This window comes from Grammomys surdaster, unplaced genomic scaffold, assembly GCF_004785775.1.
Source record: "Grammomys surdaster isolate TR1022 unplaced genomic scaffold, NIH_TR_1.0 61, whole genome shotgun sequence".
NCBI lineage: Eukaryota > Metazoa > Chordata > Mammalia > Rodentia > Muridae > Grammomys > Grammomys surdaster.
In genome coordinates, this window is record NW_021604563.1 from 21,069,081 (window position 1) to 21,085,114 (window position 16,034).

At 34.7% G+C, this 16,034-nt stretch overlaps 1 protein-coding gene across 1 annotated transcript in view; it reads right to left on the minus strand.

The window, feature by feature from the left end:
• Positions 1 to 535: 535 nt before the first annotated feature.
• Positions 536 to 16,034, minus strand: part of Tent5d (terminal nucleotidyltransferase 5D) — a 46,535-nt gene continuing 31,036 nt past the window's right edge. Inside the window, exons 4-6 of the mRNA XM_028786660.1 lie at positions 7,990 to 8,053; positions 4,742 to 4,854; positions 536 to 3,137 (exon numbers count right to left, since the gene is read on the minus strand). Coding sequence (XP_028642493.1) covers positions 1,946 to 3,118 — 1,173 coding nt within the window. The 5' untranslated portion in view covers positions 3,119 to 3,137; positions 4,742 to 4,854; positions 7,990 to 8,053 and the 3' untranslated portion in view covers positions 536 to 1,945. The remainder of the gene's footprint in view (positions 3,138 to 4,741; positions 4,855 to 7,989; positions 8,054 to 16,034) is intronic.

Sequence of the window (16,034 nt, forward strand, 5' to 3'; positions counted from 1 at the left end):
ATACACATACACATACACATACACATACACATACACATACACATACACATACACATACACATACATATACATATACACGTTTAGCTTTTCCTACAAGAAATCAATTCATTTAAAATGTAAGAAGAAAAGATGTACCCTTTGAGCCATTTTCCCAACATTACAACTTGGGGCTTTAGGAAAATGACATGGAAAAATTGTTTCTTAGGAAATACAGAGTTTGGAGCAAATACCAGAAAGAAGCAGTGGGATGGTAGATGTGATAAGATGCTCCCAAACAACATTAAAATTCTATTATTGAAGAACTATGGGAAATACTGAACCTTTAGCAATCATACCACTAACACAATCCTTTTATTCTCAAGTAACTCCCCTGTATCTTTTAGAATTATTTTTGCTACTGATGAGTACCTTTAGTTTTATGTATATGTAATCTCACTTTCTGAAAAAAAATGTTTATGTGTTAAGAAACAAAGAATGATCATTTTGTTTTAGCTAATATAAGATGCAGATAGATACAGTGATACAATTTCTTAATTTAGTATTTAATAATTTTTATTTTAACTCCACCTGAAAGGGTAAATCCAAATATTTTAAAGCCTTGGGATTTTTTTATTACACATGTAATCATTTAAGCACACCAATGCCCAGTGATGTATGTGTACAAAACATCAGAAATATCGGCTACTTGAAAATTCCATAGAAATTGTACTATTCTATTCAATACTATAATACTGAGAAGAGACTTTAAATACAGTCTGTAGGTAGCACATTTCAAGATTTTGATTGATGGTTCTTGTTGTGGTAGAAAAATATTTAAGTTTTCTGATGGCCTTATTGACATTCACTTAGAATAGCTTGCTGTTGTCATCCCATATAACATCTCTTTTCACCATATAAAGAAAATTCAATTTAAACCACACTGATAGATTGTACTGAATAGATATTAAGAATAATGGCAAATATATACAATTCTGAAAAAAGTGTAGTATTAACTGAAATCTAACATTGAAGAAGATACTAGAAACAAATCTTTGGTGTTGGAAAAAAATCCTTCATTTAGTGATAAGTGCTTTCAATGTCTAATGATGAACATTTCCAGATGTATTAGGATATTGATCAAACTAACATAAAAAAATCTTAAATGTCATGCCTGAAATCTCTAATTTTCTGTCTTTGCTGGTGCTGTTTTTCTTGTCTCTTCCATTTAGTTTTATCTTAAGAGATGATGATAGAATAGTTTCATGTTCAGAATTGGTTGGGTTTTTTTTTCTGTTTCAACTTAATTACACATCAAAAATCTCTGCATAATAAGTCATGGTCTTGGTTGTTCAGCTGAAAGATACTTTTTGATCCACAGATTAGCTAAATTATTATAAAATAAAGGATAAATTCCTGTTTTCTAGAATATTCTTCCAAGTGGTCCTATAAATTTGAACAGCATTCTAAGCCGACAAATTATATTGGGAAACACAGGCTTACAATAAATTGTTTTAACGTTATTTAAAATATCTTTGAAATCAGATACTTTCAATTTATGAACAAAAATTCATGTTATTTGTTAAGAAAAAAACCAGTGTAACCAGGAACTAATTGTACATAAAAGTGTTGTAATATATCTTCACTACACTTCATCACTTCATTTTAAAACATGAGAAGTGTTCTTTCATACATTACCCAAATATGCAGGCATCTTATACTGGTGTTTCAGTAAGATTTGAAAAATCATTTCAAGTGTTCTACTACATTTGTAATATTTTACAGTTACAACATTCAATGATCATGTTAAAATGTCAGTTTAGAGATGATACCTATCTACTATGATTATTGAAGCTTCAATTGGTGAAAAATAGTTGCCAACTACACAAAAATAGATCTTAACATTTTACAGAACTTGGAAAATTGCTTTTCAGAGGTGCTTAAGCAAAACTCCTGATATGTGTATATCTTACGTCATACCATTTTGCACAGGGAATTGCACTGCATGACATGGCTGGAAATAAACCACTGGTGGCCCAGATGCTACATAATAACTAGGGTACCCTCCCTTAAGAACTAGGTATGGAGCAGGTTGATAAAAGCAAGTTACGTTGTCTGTACTGGGTAAAATATTCTGTTCTCCAAGTACTTTCAAAGCCAAAAGAGTGATCATGTTAAGGGTCTGCCTTCTTTCATATCCCATGAGGCAGACAGTGCTTTGGTTCACCACTCCATGCAAAGTCATAAGGTAGTCATATTTGCTTTTTTCGTCACCTATGAAATGGTTGTGGAGGTACGATTCAATTTTCTTTTGCTGTTCTGCTACATCAGGAAAATCAATGAAAAATCTAGAACACATATAACGTTCCAAAGTCTTAATTTCTGTTTCAGAAGCTGGTTTGAAGTCACGAACCAACAAATTGCTATATTTCAAAAGGCCACCACCTCTGATCTCTTCAGGTTTTCTGGTAGATATTAGCTTGTATTTCAAATGTATCATTGCTTCTTGAAAGTCCCCATACATACTTTCAGCCACCACAACAGGACAAGATTCTTTGGTTAGCTTGGCATTTGGGACACTATAGAAATCTAACATAGAATCCAAAAGAATTTGAAAAGAATCTACACTAAATTCAAATTGTCGTCGGAGTGAATTCACAAATTTTAGTTCTACATTCTTCCCAGTGTTATTTGAAAGGGAGATGAGGCTCCAACGATCACTGTTACTGCAAATTTTTATCATTTTCTGCACATATGCGTCTTTCATGGTTTTTAGGGTAATCTTTTCTTTTTTAACACCTTTTGGTAAAAAGTCAAGTAGACAGCCTAAAACTGCATCCTTAACTACCTGAAACTCTTGATCACTTGGTAGATCAACACCAAAAATAATGTCCAAATCTTTATAGCTGATTCCATTATGGCTTGCGAGTATGTAACTTGCTGTAGAGCCATTCAATCTTGTATCTTTAACAATAATGCCCTGCTTTATGAGTTGCTCTTTCACAACATGAACAATATCTTTTGGTTTTACCTCCAGTGTGGGGAAATTGCCCCTTCCATGAATTGGGATTACTTCCTCTAACACACGATCCAGTGTTACAATGTGATCCCAAGTGAGATTGCTGAATCTGATATCAGACATTGTGAAGTCAATAAAACAACTAGGGGGAAAGAAAAATATTAAGAGGAAATGTCAGCATCTTCAAGCTAATGTTATACTTAAAGCATATAAAAAATGTTCAAAACAGACTTATCCAAATATAGTAAATACATTATAAACAAAGAAAATAATAGGATGTTATTAATAGATATAATCATACTGAAGTATGCAAAGTAAAGGTAAAAATGATAAGACATTTTGGCTCATTATTGAATACAAACATGTTCCCAGGGATTAACTGCAATTATATAATTCATAAAATAAAAATAGTGTTCTTTTCTCTTTTTTCCTCACATAAATATAGAAATGATGGGGTTTGGTCATAAAAACACTACTTATAAGAGACTCATAGTACAACACTGAGGCTGACTGTCAATAACTTACATTGAGATGAGATGGCATGTACAAAATGGAACTTATATGAAAATAATATATTTATTCCACAAATATAAAAGTATTCACAAATATATTATTGAGCTTTGTATTTTTCATCACTCTCACTTGAAATACCTTTTCAGTAATATTCTATTATATTATTAAAACTATGGGTTCTTTGAGAATAAGAATAACATCTGATTTACTACCTGTTCTATATGCCCCGAGGAAATTTAATGTGAGGTGAAAAAATAATGACTGTTGCTTAGAAATGAAAACTGGAACTATCAAATATGTATACACATTTAAATAAGAACACAGAGAATCATGATTATGGAGAATAAAAATCATCCCTGGTGAGGGATGGGGCCACCCACCCTTCTCAAAACTTTTAACCTAGATTTGCTCCTGTCTAAAGAAAACTGAGGAGCGAAGAGTGCAGCAGAGAGTGAAGAAAAGAACATCCAGAGACTGCCCCATCTGAGGATTCATACCATATGCATCCACTGAACCTAGTCACTATTACTGATGTCAAGAAGTGTTTGCTGATAGGAGCCTGATATAGCTGTCCCCTGAGAGGCTGTGCCAGAGCCTCACTGATACAGATGTGGACACTCAGAGCTAACCATCAGATTGAGTAAAGAGGCACCAATGGAGGAGTTGGGGAAAGGACTGAAGGAGCTGAAGGAGATTAGAACCCCAGAGGAAGAACAATATCAACCAATCAGACCCCCTAGAGTTGCCAGAGACTACACCACCAACCAAAGAATGCACATTGAGAGACCCATAGCTTATTTTGATTGACTTATTTGGCATCAATGGGAGGGGAGTCCCTTGGTCCTGTGAAGGCTCAATGCCCCAGCATAGGGGAATGCTAGGGTAGGGAGGCAGGAGTGGATAAATGAGGGAGCATCCTCAGAGAAATATGGGAGACGGGGATGGGATAAGGGAGGAAGGGGGATAGTATATGAAATGTAAATAAATAAAATAACCAATTAAAAAATGTAAAAGAATCATCTGTAATGTAGGTAAGACAAGTGGATTGTCAAGATCCCAACAAAGGGTCAGAAATGGCCATTTATATAATAAATAAGTTATACTTGTTTTCTTTGCCACAAGCTTATTACCATTCTGTCCACAGAAATAAAAGTAAAACTCATTAACAAGTTTCCAACTATATTAATATTAAAGTTTATCTTCAAAGACAATGAGGAATGACTTATAACTTACATTGTAAAATAACGTTTGAGAACTCTCTATATTCAATATGATGATTCTGTCAATGTTTTGGACAACATATGAATTTTCATCTTATCTTGGAGTACAGTCATGAGGCAACCAGTCTGAAGAAATAAAAACAACAAAAGAACATTCTGATTCATATTACACATGAATAATCTGATGTTCCTGGTCATATTCTTATATACTATATGTATACATATATATTCAGATGCACATACCAGAGAAATGGTAGTAAAACCATTGCCCTGAAATAGAGGTTCTGAACTTTCAGGCTATATCATTACATGGAGGTTCTATGAAATATTTCTTGATCCCACTTTCAGAGTTTCTGAATAAGTAGGTCACAGGGGGAACCTGAATATATGTACTTATACCTTCCCAGACGGTGTTGGTGTGACTATACTTTAAGAATCCTATCACTAGGAAGATCCCAGAGGCCAATCTGTAGCATAGTCTGCCCAGAACAAGAGCCACTATGATGTGCAAGTATGTGATGGAGAAAAAGGAAAGCAGCAGAACAGTTTGAGCAGTATGAAGAGAAGTGAGACTGGAGCCATGAGGGTTGAGAGTACCCTGTTGTGAGTAGTCTGTCTTGCTACCTGGTTCATGCTGCCAAGGGCCATGTCTAGGTCCTTGGCAATGCAGCAGCAGGGGTCTGTGTTGATGTTCATGCCTTATGTTACCACCAAAGGCCATGCAGTTGTTCCTGGTCTGAGCTGTGGCCTATGACCATGTTGATGTCCAAGGGCTGTGCAAAGCTAGCATCAACCTCACTGACTGCAACACTCCAAAGAGAGGCTCTGCAGTTACCTCACCTAAGTAACATAACAGAGCTGGCTCTGGTGCATGGAGAGCAGGGGAGCTGGTCCCAAAGGCATAAACTCCAGAGAGCTGGACCTGGTACTCATCTGCAATGAGGTGGCATGGGTACTGGAGAGATGCTCCCCATCTTGCCCCTGGGATCATGAGAGGAGTAAAACTGAATCTGTTTCTCACTAGCTACAGCACTAGGGAAAGCAGACTCTGCACTTCTCTTGGGAAGAACAGTAGATTTGCCCAGAAGGCCTTGCTACTCTTCTGTAGTGAGGTCATGTGGGCACTGGAGAGATGCCCTCTACCCTCATATGTGCCACCTGTGGCAGGCTGGAGAGTTGGCTGTGGGGTCATGAGAGTAGGCCCTGAACCTCACCTGGCTTAGCACAGTAACTGGCACAAGTGCATAAGGACTGGAGAGCTGGCACCAAGGGTGTGAGTATAAGAGAGCTAGTCAGGCTATGGACCTGCTTTGAGGTGGAGCTGGCCCCGGCCCTTGTTGGCAGAGGCACTGGGTGAGCTGTAGTGTGTGAGTGTGTGTGTGTGTGTGTGTGTGTGTGTGTGTGTGTCTTGTGGGGTCAGAGCAGAAGAGCTCTCCCTGGTGATGTGGGTACAGGGGAGCCAGTGGGCTGACCAACTCAGCTACCACTCAAGCCCAGGTCCCCAGAGCTTCTAGTTGGCACACCTCAATATCTATCCCATCTATGATCGTGTGGAGGATGTGAAGGGGCTGATCATACAGAACCAAAGCTGCAAGAACTCCCTGATATTTGGCAACAATAGAATGTCTGAGAAGAGTTCTGGTGAGGATTCAGTATTGATAGTGTAGCAGAAACCCTAAGTATCGAACCAGACCAATGAGTCACTGCAATGAACATTTTGCAAGTAAAGATGTGTGAGCAAGGCTAAGCACTGCAAGGGAATACCAATAAAAGTTAAAAATATCTCTCGGGTTCCCTGAGGGACACGCCTGACTGCATAGGGGTTGATGTCAAAAGTATCCCCTCTCCAGGAAAAAGACATCGGGATGGGTATGGCCCTCATGTCTCACTGGACAACGACAGGGGGACCGGAGTCATTACAAGGTCCCCTTCAAATACTGGAGGTCAGGCCTCTATCCCCGCCTTCACAAGATTAGAATCGCCACATCCCTTCTATACTTAGAGAAGGGAGGAGATGTCAGGGGCAGCCCTGATTACACACTGAAGGCCTAAAATCAGCCATAGGCCTAAAATCAGCAATAGGCCTGTCATACATGTATACTAACACCAAGTCTTAGTTCTCTGTGGAAAAACATTGAAACAGATAGCTATAAGCTATTGTAAACAGGCAGTTTTGTGACAATTTACCAGCCTGAGTAGTCATAGACCTTGTAAATAGGTAGCCTTGGCAGATAATACCAACTTAGATAAGGACAAGTGAATCATAGGCAGATCCATAGTGACCTGTCCCCTGAACCCTTACCCAACTGATACCCTGTTCTGAAAAATATCTGTATTCCCCCTGAACACCCACACTCCAGTGTCATCCCCTTCCCCACATCCTGCCTTTCTGTGTTTATAACCCCTGTGTGAATGAGTATAAATTACAATTTGAAAAAAATAAATAAATTATATTTTAAAAAAAGATGCGTGAACAGAAGGGTACACTGTGTGACACACTATAATTCTACAGCTTCCACAATGAGATTTTTTTTGGTTTTTGTTGTTTTTTTTTTCTTTTCTTCTTTGGTGGAGGAGGATGCTACAAAGCTATATGGTGAATACAAAGGGACAGAAGATGAGTGGGATTGGGGTGCATGATGTGAAATTCACAAAGAATCAATAAAAAGCTAAAAAGAAACACCATTAAAGGAAACATAGAAGAAATGATAGAGAACCAGAACTATCAACAGGTATACCTCATGACTTGGCAACTTCTATTTCATAAAAAAAATAAATAAATAAAATATTATACTGGGGGTGGGAATATGACTCAGTGGGTAACGTACTGTGTAAATCTGAGGATTCAAGTTTGGGTATCCAGCACCCACATAAAAATCAGGCATGGCAATGCACGTCCATAATTGAAGTGCTAGGCAGATGGACACACAGGGAACCTTATCAAGGACTCAATAGCCAGCCAGTCTAGCTGAAATGGCAAACTCTGATCTCACTGAGAATACCCTTTCCCCAAAATTTAGATGGAGAACATGAAAAAGAAAATTGATGTTGACCTTTGTTCACCATGAAATAAAGTAAAAATAAGAATTATAACAAATAAACCAGAATTCTAATCCAAGCAAATGTTCTTTTAAAGGCTTTTATAAACAGTCTAACAGTCCAATACTCTATTCAATATTTTCAATTAGATGTTATGATTAACAAAGCCTAAACCTTGTATTATGATTCTAAAACATAAATACTGTTAGTTACTTTACTTACAATAAATGCTTATATAGAGAGGTAGATGGCTCCTACTTTGGAAAACTTCAAGATTGGTATCCACCTATCATTAAATAAACAAACAGACATTAGTAATATAATGTACAATATTTCATGGATTCAACAAAATATTATTTGATTACTAAATTTTACATTACATTTGATACACTACTACATCTGTTTCTAGGAGAGATGATTAAGGCCCATGAGAAATGAAAGTGGCATATTTAATCAAAATATAGTTTATCAACAACTGAACATTCTCTTTAAGGATAAAACCTTTTTTGAAGAAATCATATTTATATCATGATGAAAATAGGTTGATTTGTTATTTTTGTGGTATACTGAGTAAAGCAGTAGACACAGTACTCTGGGTAACATTAATAGTAAAGAGAATCAAACAAAATCATGAGAACATGTTAATAATCTCACAAAATCCCTTTCATTGCTTTTGCTTTGCTAACGGTAAATTCTGACCAATAGTAACAAGGAAAAACCTCTAAGGGGCCAGGTATAAACCTCAATGCTACAGTGCTTGCCTGTCATATGCAATGTGCAGAGATCAACATCCAGCACTACAAAAATAAAGAGACAACAGCACACCCATATTTGACTACAAGCTTAAAAGAATCATTAATATGATACTAATTGTATGATATCTGAAATTAATAAGCTAGACAAAAGTCAGAAAGATGTGCTATCTGCTTGTGGTCCTACACTGTGTCTAGATCAATGAAAGTGTAATGTGTACTGTTTTGTCATTTTCCCTACAGAATTATATACAATGTTAAATAGATAATTTCTCAAAAACATATTCTTTGGATTTAATAAATGTCAAGGAGAGCAAGAACTATGATGAGAATAAAGAGTAAGAGGAACTCTTAGTAAAATTATCTTTTTAAAATTTTTCTCTCATATATTATATCCGATTATAGTTTCCTCTCCTTCCACTCCTCCTAGTACCCTCCCACCTCATCTCTCTCCCAGATCCACTCCTCCTCTGTTTAACCATCAGATTTGACTGTTTTCATTTTTAACACTCCTAAAAAGGATAATGAAATTAGTATAAGCAGTACATATCAAAACCAAGTGAGTTGTTTTAAATGTGATAATTGTGATCCCTATTCTAGCAGAGAACTGGGGTACATTAGATGTATTATAGAGGCAAATTAAAGAAACAATCAAAATTCAAAAGAAAGAATTAGGCCTTATAATATTAATGTGAAGAGAATCAACAAAAAATACACAAAAGCCTAATTTTCTATGTAAAAGTCATTGCTATTTCGAATGTCTTTCTACACACAAAAGGTTTCTCTAGTAGCTCATCTAAGCTAAGTCCAAGGTAATTATGCATACTTTTTCTGAATATCTACAATATACACCTATATAACCCCAAAGTCATTCTTAGACTGCCCAACAAATCATAATGTATGTCTTTTCAAAGAGACATATATGAGTCTATAGACTAATTAATGTTATACTTAAACCCATCAAATAAAGATTTGGGGCTTTCTGAGGGGTTTAAATATAATCTTAATTAGTCATATCTGTCTTTTACATCCTCACAGAAGCAGGGGGTAGAGGGATGGGATAGGAGGTTTCCTGAGAGGAAAGTGGGAAAGGGGATAACATTTGAAATGTAAATAAAGAAAATACCCAATAAGAGAAAAGAAGAAAAAAAAGATTTGGGGCTAGAGATATGGTTCAGAAGTTAAAAGTAGTAGTTACTAGTTACTCTTCCTTCCAAGAAGCAGTGTCCCATTCCTAACCTCCACATGGTGCCTCACAATTACCAGTAATTCCAGTCTCAGGGGATCTGAGACACTTCTTGTTTCTGTGGGCACCAGGCATAAATGTGGTGCATAAATATAAAGGCAGACAGAATATTCAAAGACATAAAAGTAAATAAAATTTTAATGAAGATTCTTAGTTGGGATACATTGAAAAAGATCAATTTTGTGTGGCTATCATGGCTACTACAATAAGTTATTCTGGAATCTAAGACACACATATATACATTCACAAATGGAAATTAAGACAGAAAAAAACTAGTTTTTACTTTACATTCATTATCTCTTCGCTCTACTAATAATTTCAAACAGTTTTTTCTTACAAATGAAACAGAAATTTTTCTGTCTGTAGTTCAACTATAGATATATTTAAAGGTTCTCTGTTATCTAAAAGATGTAATTTAACATAATTCTTCTTAATGTCTATACAGATCTGTTTATAAAAATTATAATCACAAAATATTTGCCAGTATCTCTACTCAGATAAATATTTTTATAATTTGTTCAAATGACAAAATGAATTAATTTCTTCATTCATGGAATTTTTTGTCTTAGCATATTTCTATTAGTTTAAAAATCTAATTAAAAAAGTAACCCTACAACCTTTTTCTGGTTAAATATAGCAGAGGATAAAGATGTTAATTAAAAACTATAGATATTTAAAATATTAACATATTCAAATATTGTTATGCATTGTTGAATTTGGGATTGTAATGAATATATGTAATATTTCAACAACCAAATATAACTTAAGTAAGCATGAGGAACTCACAGTAAGGTTAAGCTATTTGGAGGCTTATATTAAGCTTTTTCTATTGTGTGCATGAAATTTTTATATAGTCAAGATTTAGAAAAATAACTCCATTGAAATTACTATGTCATTTATGCCATAATGCACTGTTAATGTTACAAGTCTTGTTTAAAGGTTCACATGGATGTTTTCAATAGTGCTCACTTTTGACATTAGTCATTTCCAAATTTTGTTCTGAAGAATGAATCATTTCACTACTGAAGTTAAAATGAGTTCAATTTAGGCCAATCCATAAACTCATTTTAGTTTCAATATGGTTCATATCCCAAAACAGTTACAATAATTCATTTGTCCTGGATTCCCTTAATGAAATGGATAATCATTTTCAAAATTCATAGCTACTAACCAATGTGCATTAGGATAACTGTGAAGCTTGTATGAAGGGTGTTAACTGTAAAGTGTTCTTAGTTTAAAAAAAATTAAGGACTTTAGTTACATTGTGAAAGAAGTTATTTATGCACATTTTAAACTACTAGAAATGACATAGTTCTTAGAGAGGAAATATGGTTTATAATCAAGGGCCATGCTGGGAGAGAGAAAACATCAATTTCTCTTGTGCCAAAAGATGATAGGATTGTTAAAGGTTTTAATTCTATTTTGGTATATAATAACACAGTCATGTATTTCCCATTCTAATATTATTTATATATTTGTCTGTATTTCACATCATGACTTTTCAAGTATCATGCTTAAGTCCACTTCTTATTCAAAGAATAATGTATTATCAATTGATATATTTATAAAAAATACCCAATATTCTGTCACTTATGTACAGAAAAGAAACTTCTCAAAATTCCTGTATGTAGGTGGAATCATGCTGCAAGAAGTCCTTTGAATGCAAAGGCTTAGGTAAAATGTGAATTAAAGAATTAAGAAACATGCCAGGCACCTACTGACGTAAAGAAAAGAACACATAGGGCTGAAAACGGGGCATCTTTGGATTAAAAATCTTGGTGCTCATAAAAGAATGCCTTCCCATCAAGTTAAACCTATGCCTTTAATTCCAGAAAAACAAACAAACAAATCTTACCATGTTCTTTTTTTGCCTCACATACATGTAATTTTTCCGATAGTTTTTGTTGTTGTTGGTGGTGGTGGTGGTGGAGGTGGTGTGTGTGTGTGTCTGTGTGTCTGTGTTTGTGTATGAGCACACACACAGGCGCTCCCATGCATGCTGTAGTTATCTGTTGGTTTTAAATGTTAAAAGTGTGCACTCTCCTGAGTAAACCATCTTCTGCTTCCTTTCAGGTTTAGCACAAATCCTTTACAGTGAAAAGTATAAGGACATGACATTATAGGATCTTTCTTCCTCTTCTTCTTTTATATTACCTGGAAGAGGGTGATCACTTTGAAAATTACATAGCTACTTTTAGCATTCTTTTTGCTTTTGATATTACCTAGTAGAGCTGCCTCTGGAAACTGCTGCAAAATTTAGAGAGATAAACTGGCCAGCTACAACTCCAGTTTGCTTTGAATGGAATGCAAGAGTAGGGTACCACTAAGAAGTCTCTAAAGTGCAAAGAGCTTCCTGGATGGAAGCCAAAGCTACCCAGTGAGACAAAATATCATCCTCTCTATACAAAATGCTTTTTAACTAACAAGACACTCATAAAAAACCCGAAAGCCTAATAAGCATTTACCGAGTAAATTAAGATCTTTAATTACTTTTATGTATATGCCTGTCAAGACTCAGGGATTACAGACTATATAGAGACAGAAAAGGACTACAGAATTATAGTCAACACTGCACACATGCTCCATACAGCTCACAAACACTAACCGAAGAAGCAGGGAAGTAGGAACTCACCAGAATAGTCCAAGAAAACAAAACAAAACCCCTCTTAAGCATATAACAAAAACCTCCGTTTATGACTCTCCCCAGCCCCTTCCCATACCCTCTTAGCCCTTAGAACTCACTTCACCAACTGCTGATCTCTTCAAATCCGACCAGTCAAGGAGCAACTGGAAGGGGAGGAGGAGTGCTAAAGTGAGGCTTCTGAAGCATGCAGGAAAGATCAGGAGGGCTGTTAAACAGAGAAACTGAAAGAAACTGAAAGAAATAAAAAAAATGTTGCAAAAGACTGGGAGAGAAAAGAGAAGGATGGATGAGAATGAGCTTCAGAAAAGAGCACAGAAAGCAAGCCCCTGCAACAGCTGGCAAGGCTGCTACACTGCTCTGTCCAAGAGATACTGGGTGCTGAAATGACTTCTCCAACACACCCCTCTAGTCCCACTCATCCACTCCACAGACTTCCCTTCCTCTCAGGCTCATCCCCCTCTTGTAGCGTAAAACCATTTCCATGGCAACCTGTCGTCATACAATTTAAGGTGGTCCGTACTTTTGAGTTGTGTGAGTTTTTCATAGCATAGGCAGGGCGATCTATTACTTCTATTCTCCTTTAGCACAGAACTTTCCCTGGTATAATAATACTACCTTTTCTTCCTCCCAAAATGGAAAATCAATTTCCCCTTTCACTTGCAAATGTTTCCTGGCCTCACGGCTTTTCTACCTCCCACCTACATAACCTTCACACACACACACACACACACACACACACACACACACACACATACACACACAGAAGAGAGAGAAAAAGAGAGATTTTAGCTTTCAAGTGTTTCTTCCGTCCTTATTAACTAAAGCAAACTAAAGTTTATGGCCTCAGGTAGTTTTGCTTAAACAAATGCCTTGTTTTGTTTACATAGTGCACAACTTGTGTTATCATGGGGAAATCTCCTTCACTTTAACACATTTTGCTCTCAGTATGGTTAGAAGCATTCAGAGCTTCTATATTTTCTCCTACATCTGCAGATAAACAACGTAGCACAAAGGCATTCTTTAAAGAATTTTTGTTTTAATGTGATCACTTAAAGCTTAAAATAGAGTTTCTTTAGTGATAACAAGTAAGTTTATTATTAATTTAATTCTTGTTTCTCTTACTTGCATTAAAATTTTCTGCTAAAGGAAAACAAAATTAACATACTTCAAAGGTACTAAAGCCTATAACAAGGGGATGATTCACGAATGCTTATTTGGAAAAAAACATAGGCATAAAATTTTAAAATATAAAAAAATCCATAAAATATAAATATGCATATTTGCATAGTATCTTACTGTAATTTTCATTCAATGAAATGGCATAACTAAAGTCTTCTTTCTATCTAAAAAAGGCAGCTAGTAAATATACTATTACTTTTACATGCTTCCATTTAGAAATATGTTAAGATAAACTTGGTAAACTACTCAATATAAGTCTATGTAGCCAATTAATCTAAGGAAGGTCTGTAACTCTTTAAACCTCGAATTATAGGTTTAAATTATAAATTAATGAAATTCTGTGTAATGCCAATATATTAGTAATATAGTTCATATCTTTCTCATAAGCTCAAAAATGCATTAAAATAATTACTGACAATTTTTTCAGTTAATTAATGGCTCATTTTCACCAGTTATGATTATTAGCACAATTATTCATAAACTATATTTCCTATAATATTCAATATACAACTTCATTTCATTTAAATAAAATATGTTTCTAAATAAAACAAAATTTAGATGTCAACTTTAATGTCGACTCACAGTAGCAACTGAAAGGTAGAGTAATGAAATTCCCTTTGTATAGGATCTTACTACAGTTTTGATAACATACTTTGTTGAATTTGGACTTAACAACCTACAGAGCTAAAAGAAACTTCCTTCTCTAGAGTTCCTCATTGACTTATATTCCCATAGTTTCTGTGCCTCACTTTTCACAATACTGTTGCTAGGAGATAAAGGATATTACTATTGCATCAATAATGCTCATAGCTAGGACCATGTTTTAAAATGAGACATTTAGGTAAGCCAATTCTGTCTGAATATAGTAATGTGTAGGATATAGTAAAGACTATTTTAACTTTATTGTTTTAACAATTTCATAGACCCATTCTTACTTCCTCCCATTCTCACCAGCTCTTCTTGTCTCCTCTCACCAAGTCAAATGAATATTGGTTAAAATTATCCTTAAACAGCCCAAAATAAAGTCTAATTAATCCTACTGTTATGTCTTTTGGCTTTGCTTTTGCTTAGAATTAAAAATAATAAAGGTAGATAAATCATACAGATATTCACAGGTTGCTAGATATAAGTGTTCTATATGTTTTAGAACACCTACTTTGACTTTAGAATTAAGGTCTAAATTTTGAAATTCAAACTTTGGAAAAGTATTGCTTATTTGACTTTATTATGCTTCACAAATGAATATTGGTTAAAATTACCCTTAAACAGCCCAAAATAAAGTCTAATTAATACTTAATATTTGTTTTGAATTTCAACATAAAAATGAAACTCCTTTCCACAGGATCCCATCACCTTTTCATAACATTTTGTGTTAAATTTAAATTTAACAATACTCCAGAGCTAAAGGCAAAGTTCCCAACATAATGTCTTATTGTCTTATAATTATTATGTCATGAATATTCTGATACAGATATAAAAATTAAAAAGACACACTATTAAGTAATAATATAAAGTAAACTATTTGGAAGTGTAAATGATTCATTTTGGACAGCCTATTTAAAGACCGCTTTCCAGTAAAATAGGTAAAGGACAGAGTATACTTTGGAATGACTGAAGAAAAGTCCAGATGCCTAATTATTTTTCCCATGGAACTATAGCATACATTTCAAACAAAACAAAATAATTGTGGATTTTTATGTTTTGGTTTTTCAAGACAGGATTTTTCTGTGTAGTATAGCCCTGGCTGTCCTGGAACTTGCTCTATAAACAAGGCTGGCCTCAAACACACAGAGTTTGGCCTGCCTTTGCCTCCCAACTGTTGGAATTAAAGGCATCTACCACCACCACTCTGTAATTATAAATAATTAATAAGACAATAAACACTATATATAGGGAAAAATCATATCTTAATTGGAAAGAAAATATGCTTCTAAATGAATATATGGAAAATAGGGTGACATTTTTATATGGAATGTTGAATGCAAATTTTCAATTTTATACATTTTGAATATTGAAATTTAAGTAGTTAAAATTTTGTAATGTGACATATGCTAAATACTTTAATTAACTCCTTTAATTTTCACTCAAAAGAATGTAAATAATCACAACTCATAAACCAGATGGAAAAATAAAGTATCCAAAGTAACTCGTGAGTAGAATAAATAAAATATCTCAAAATTAGCTAACAGTTATATGGATAGGCATAAAATGAAGAAGTTTTAAGTAGAATAAAGAATTAGGCATTTTGAGCTTTCATTCAATGTACAAGAAAGATTAATTGTATAAAAGTCCTAAAATATCAAAAAAAGATTTCATTGGTCAGCAATAATCAATCCAGGAAACAACAATAAAATAAAACAATATCTTTCAAGTGTCACTCAGATATTCATCTAACTTTTTAAAATTGTCTTAAGTTTTATCAGAGTATTATATATGTGAAAACAAC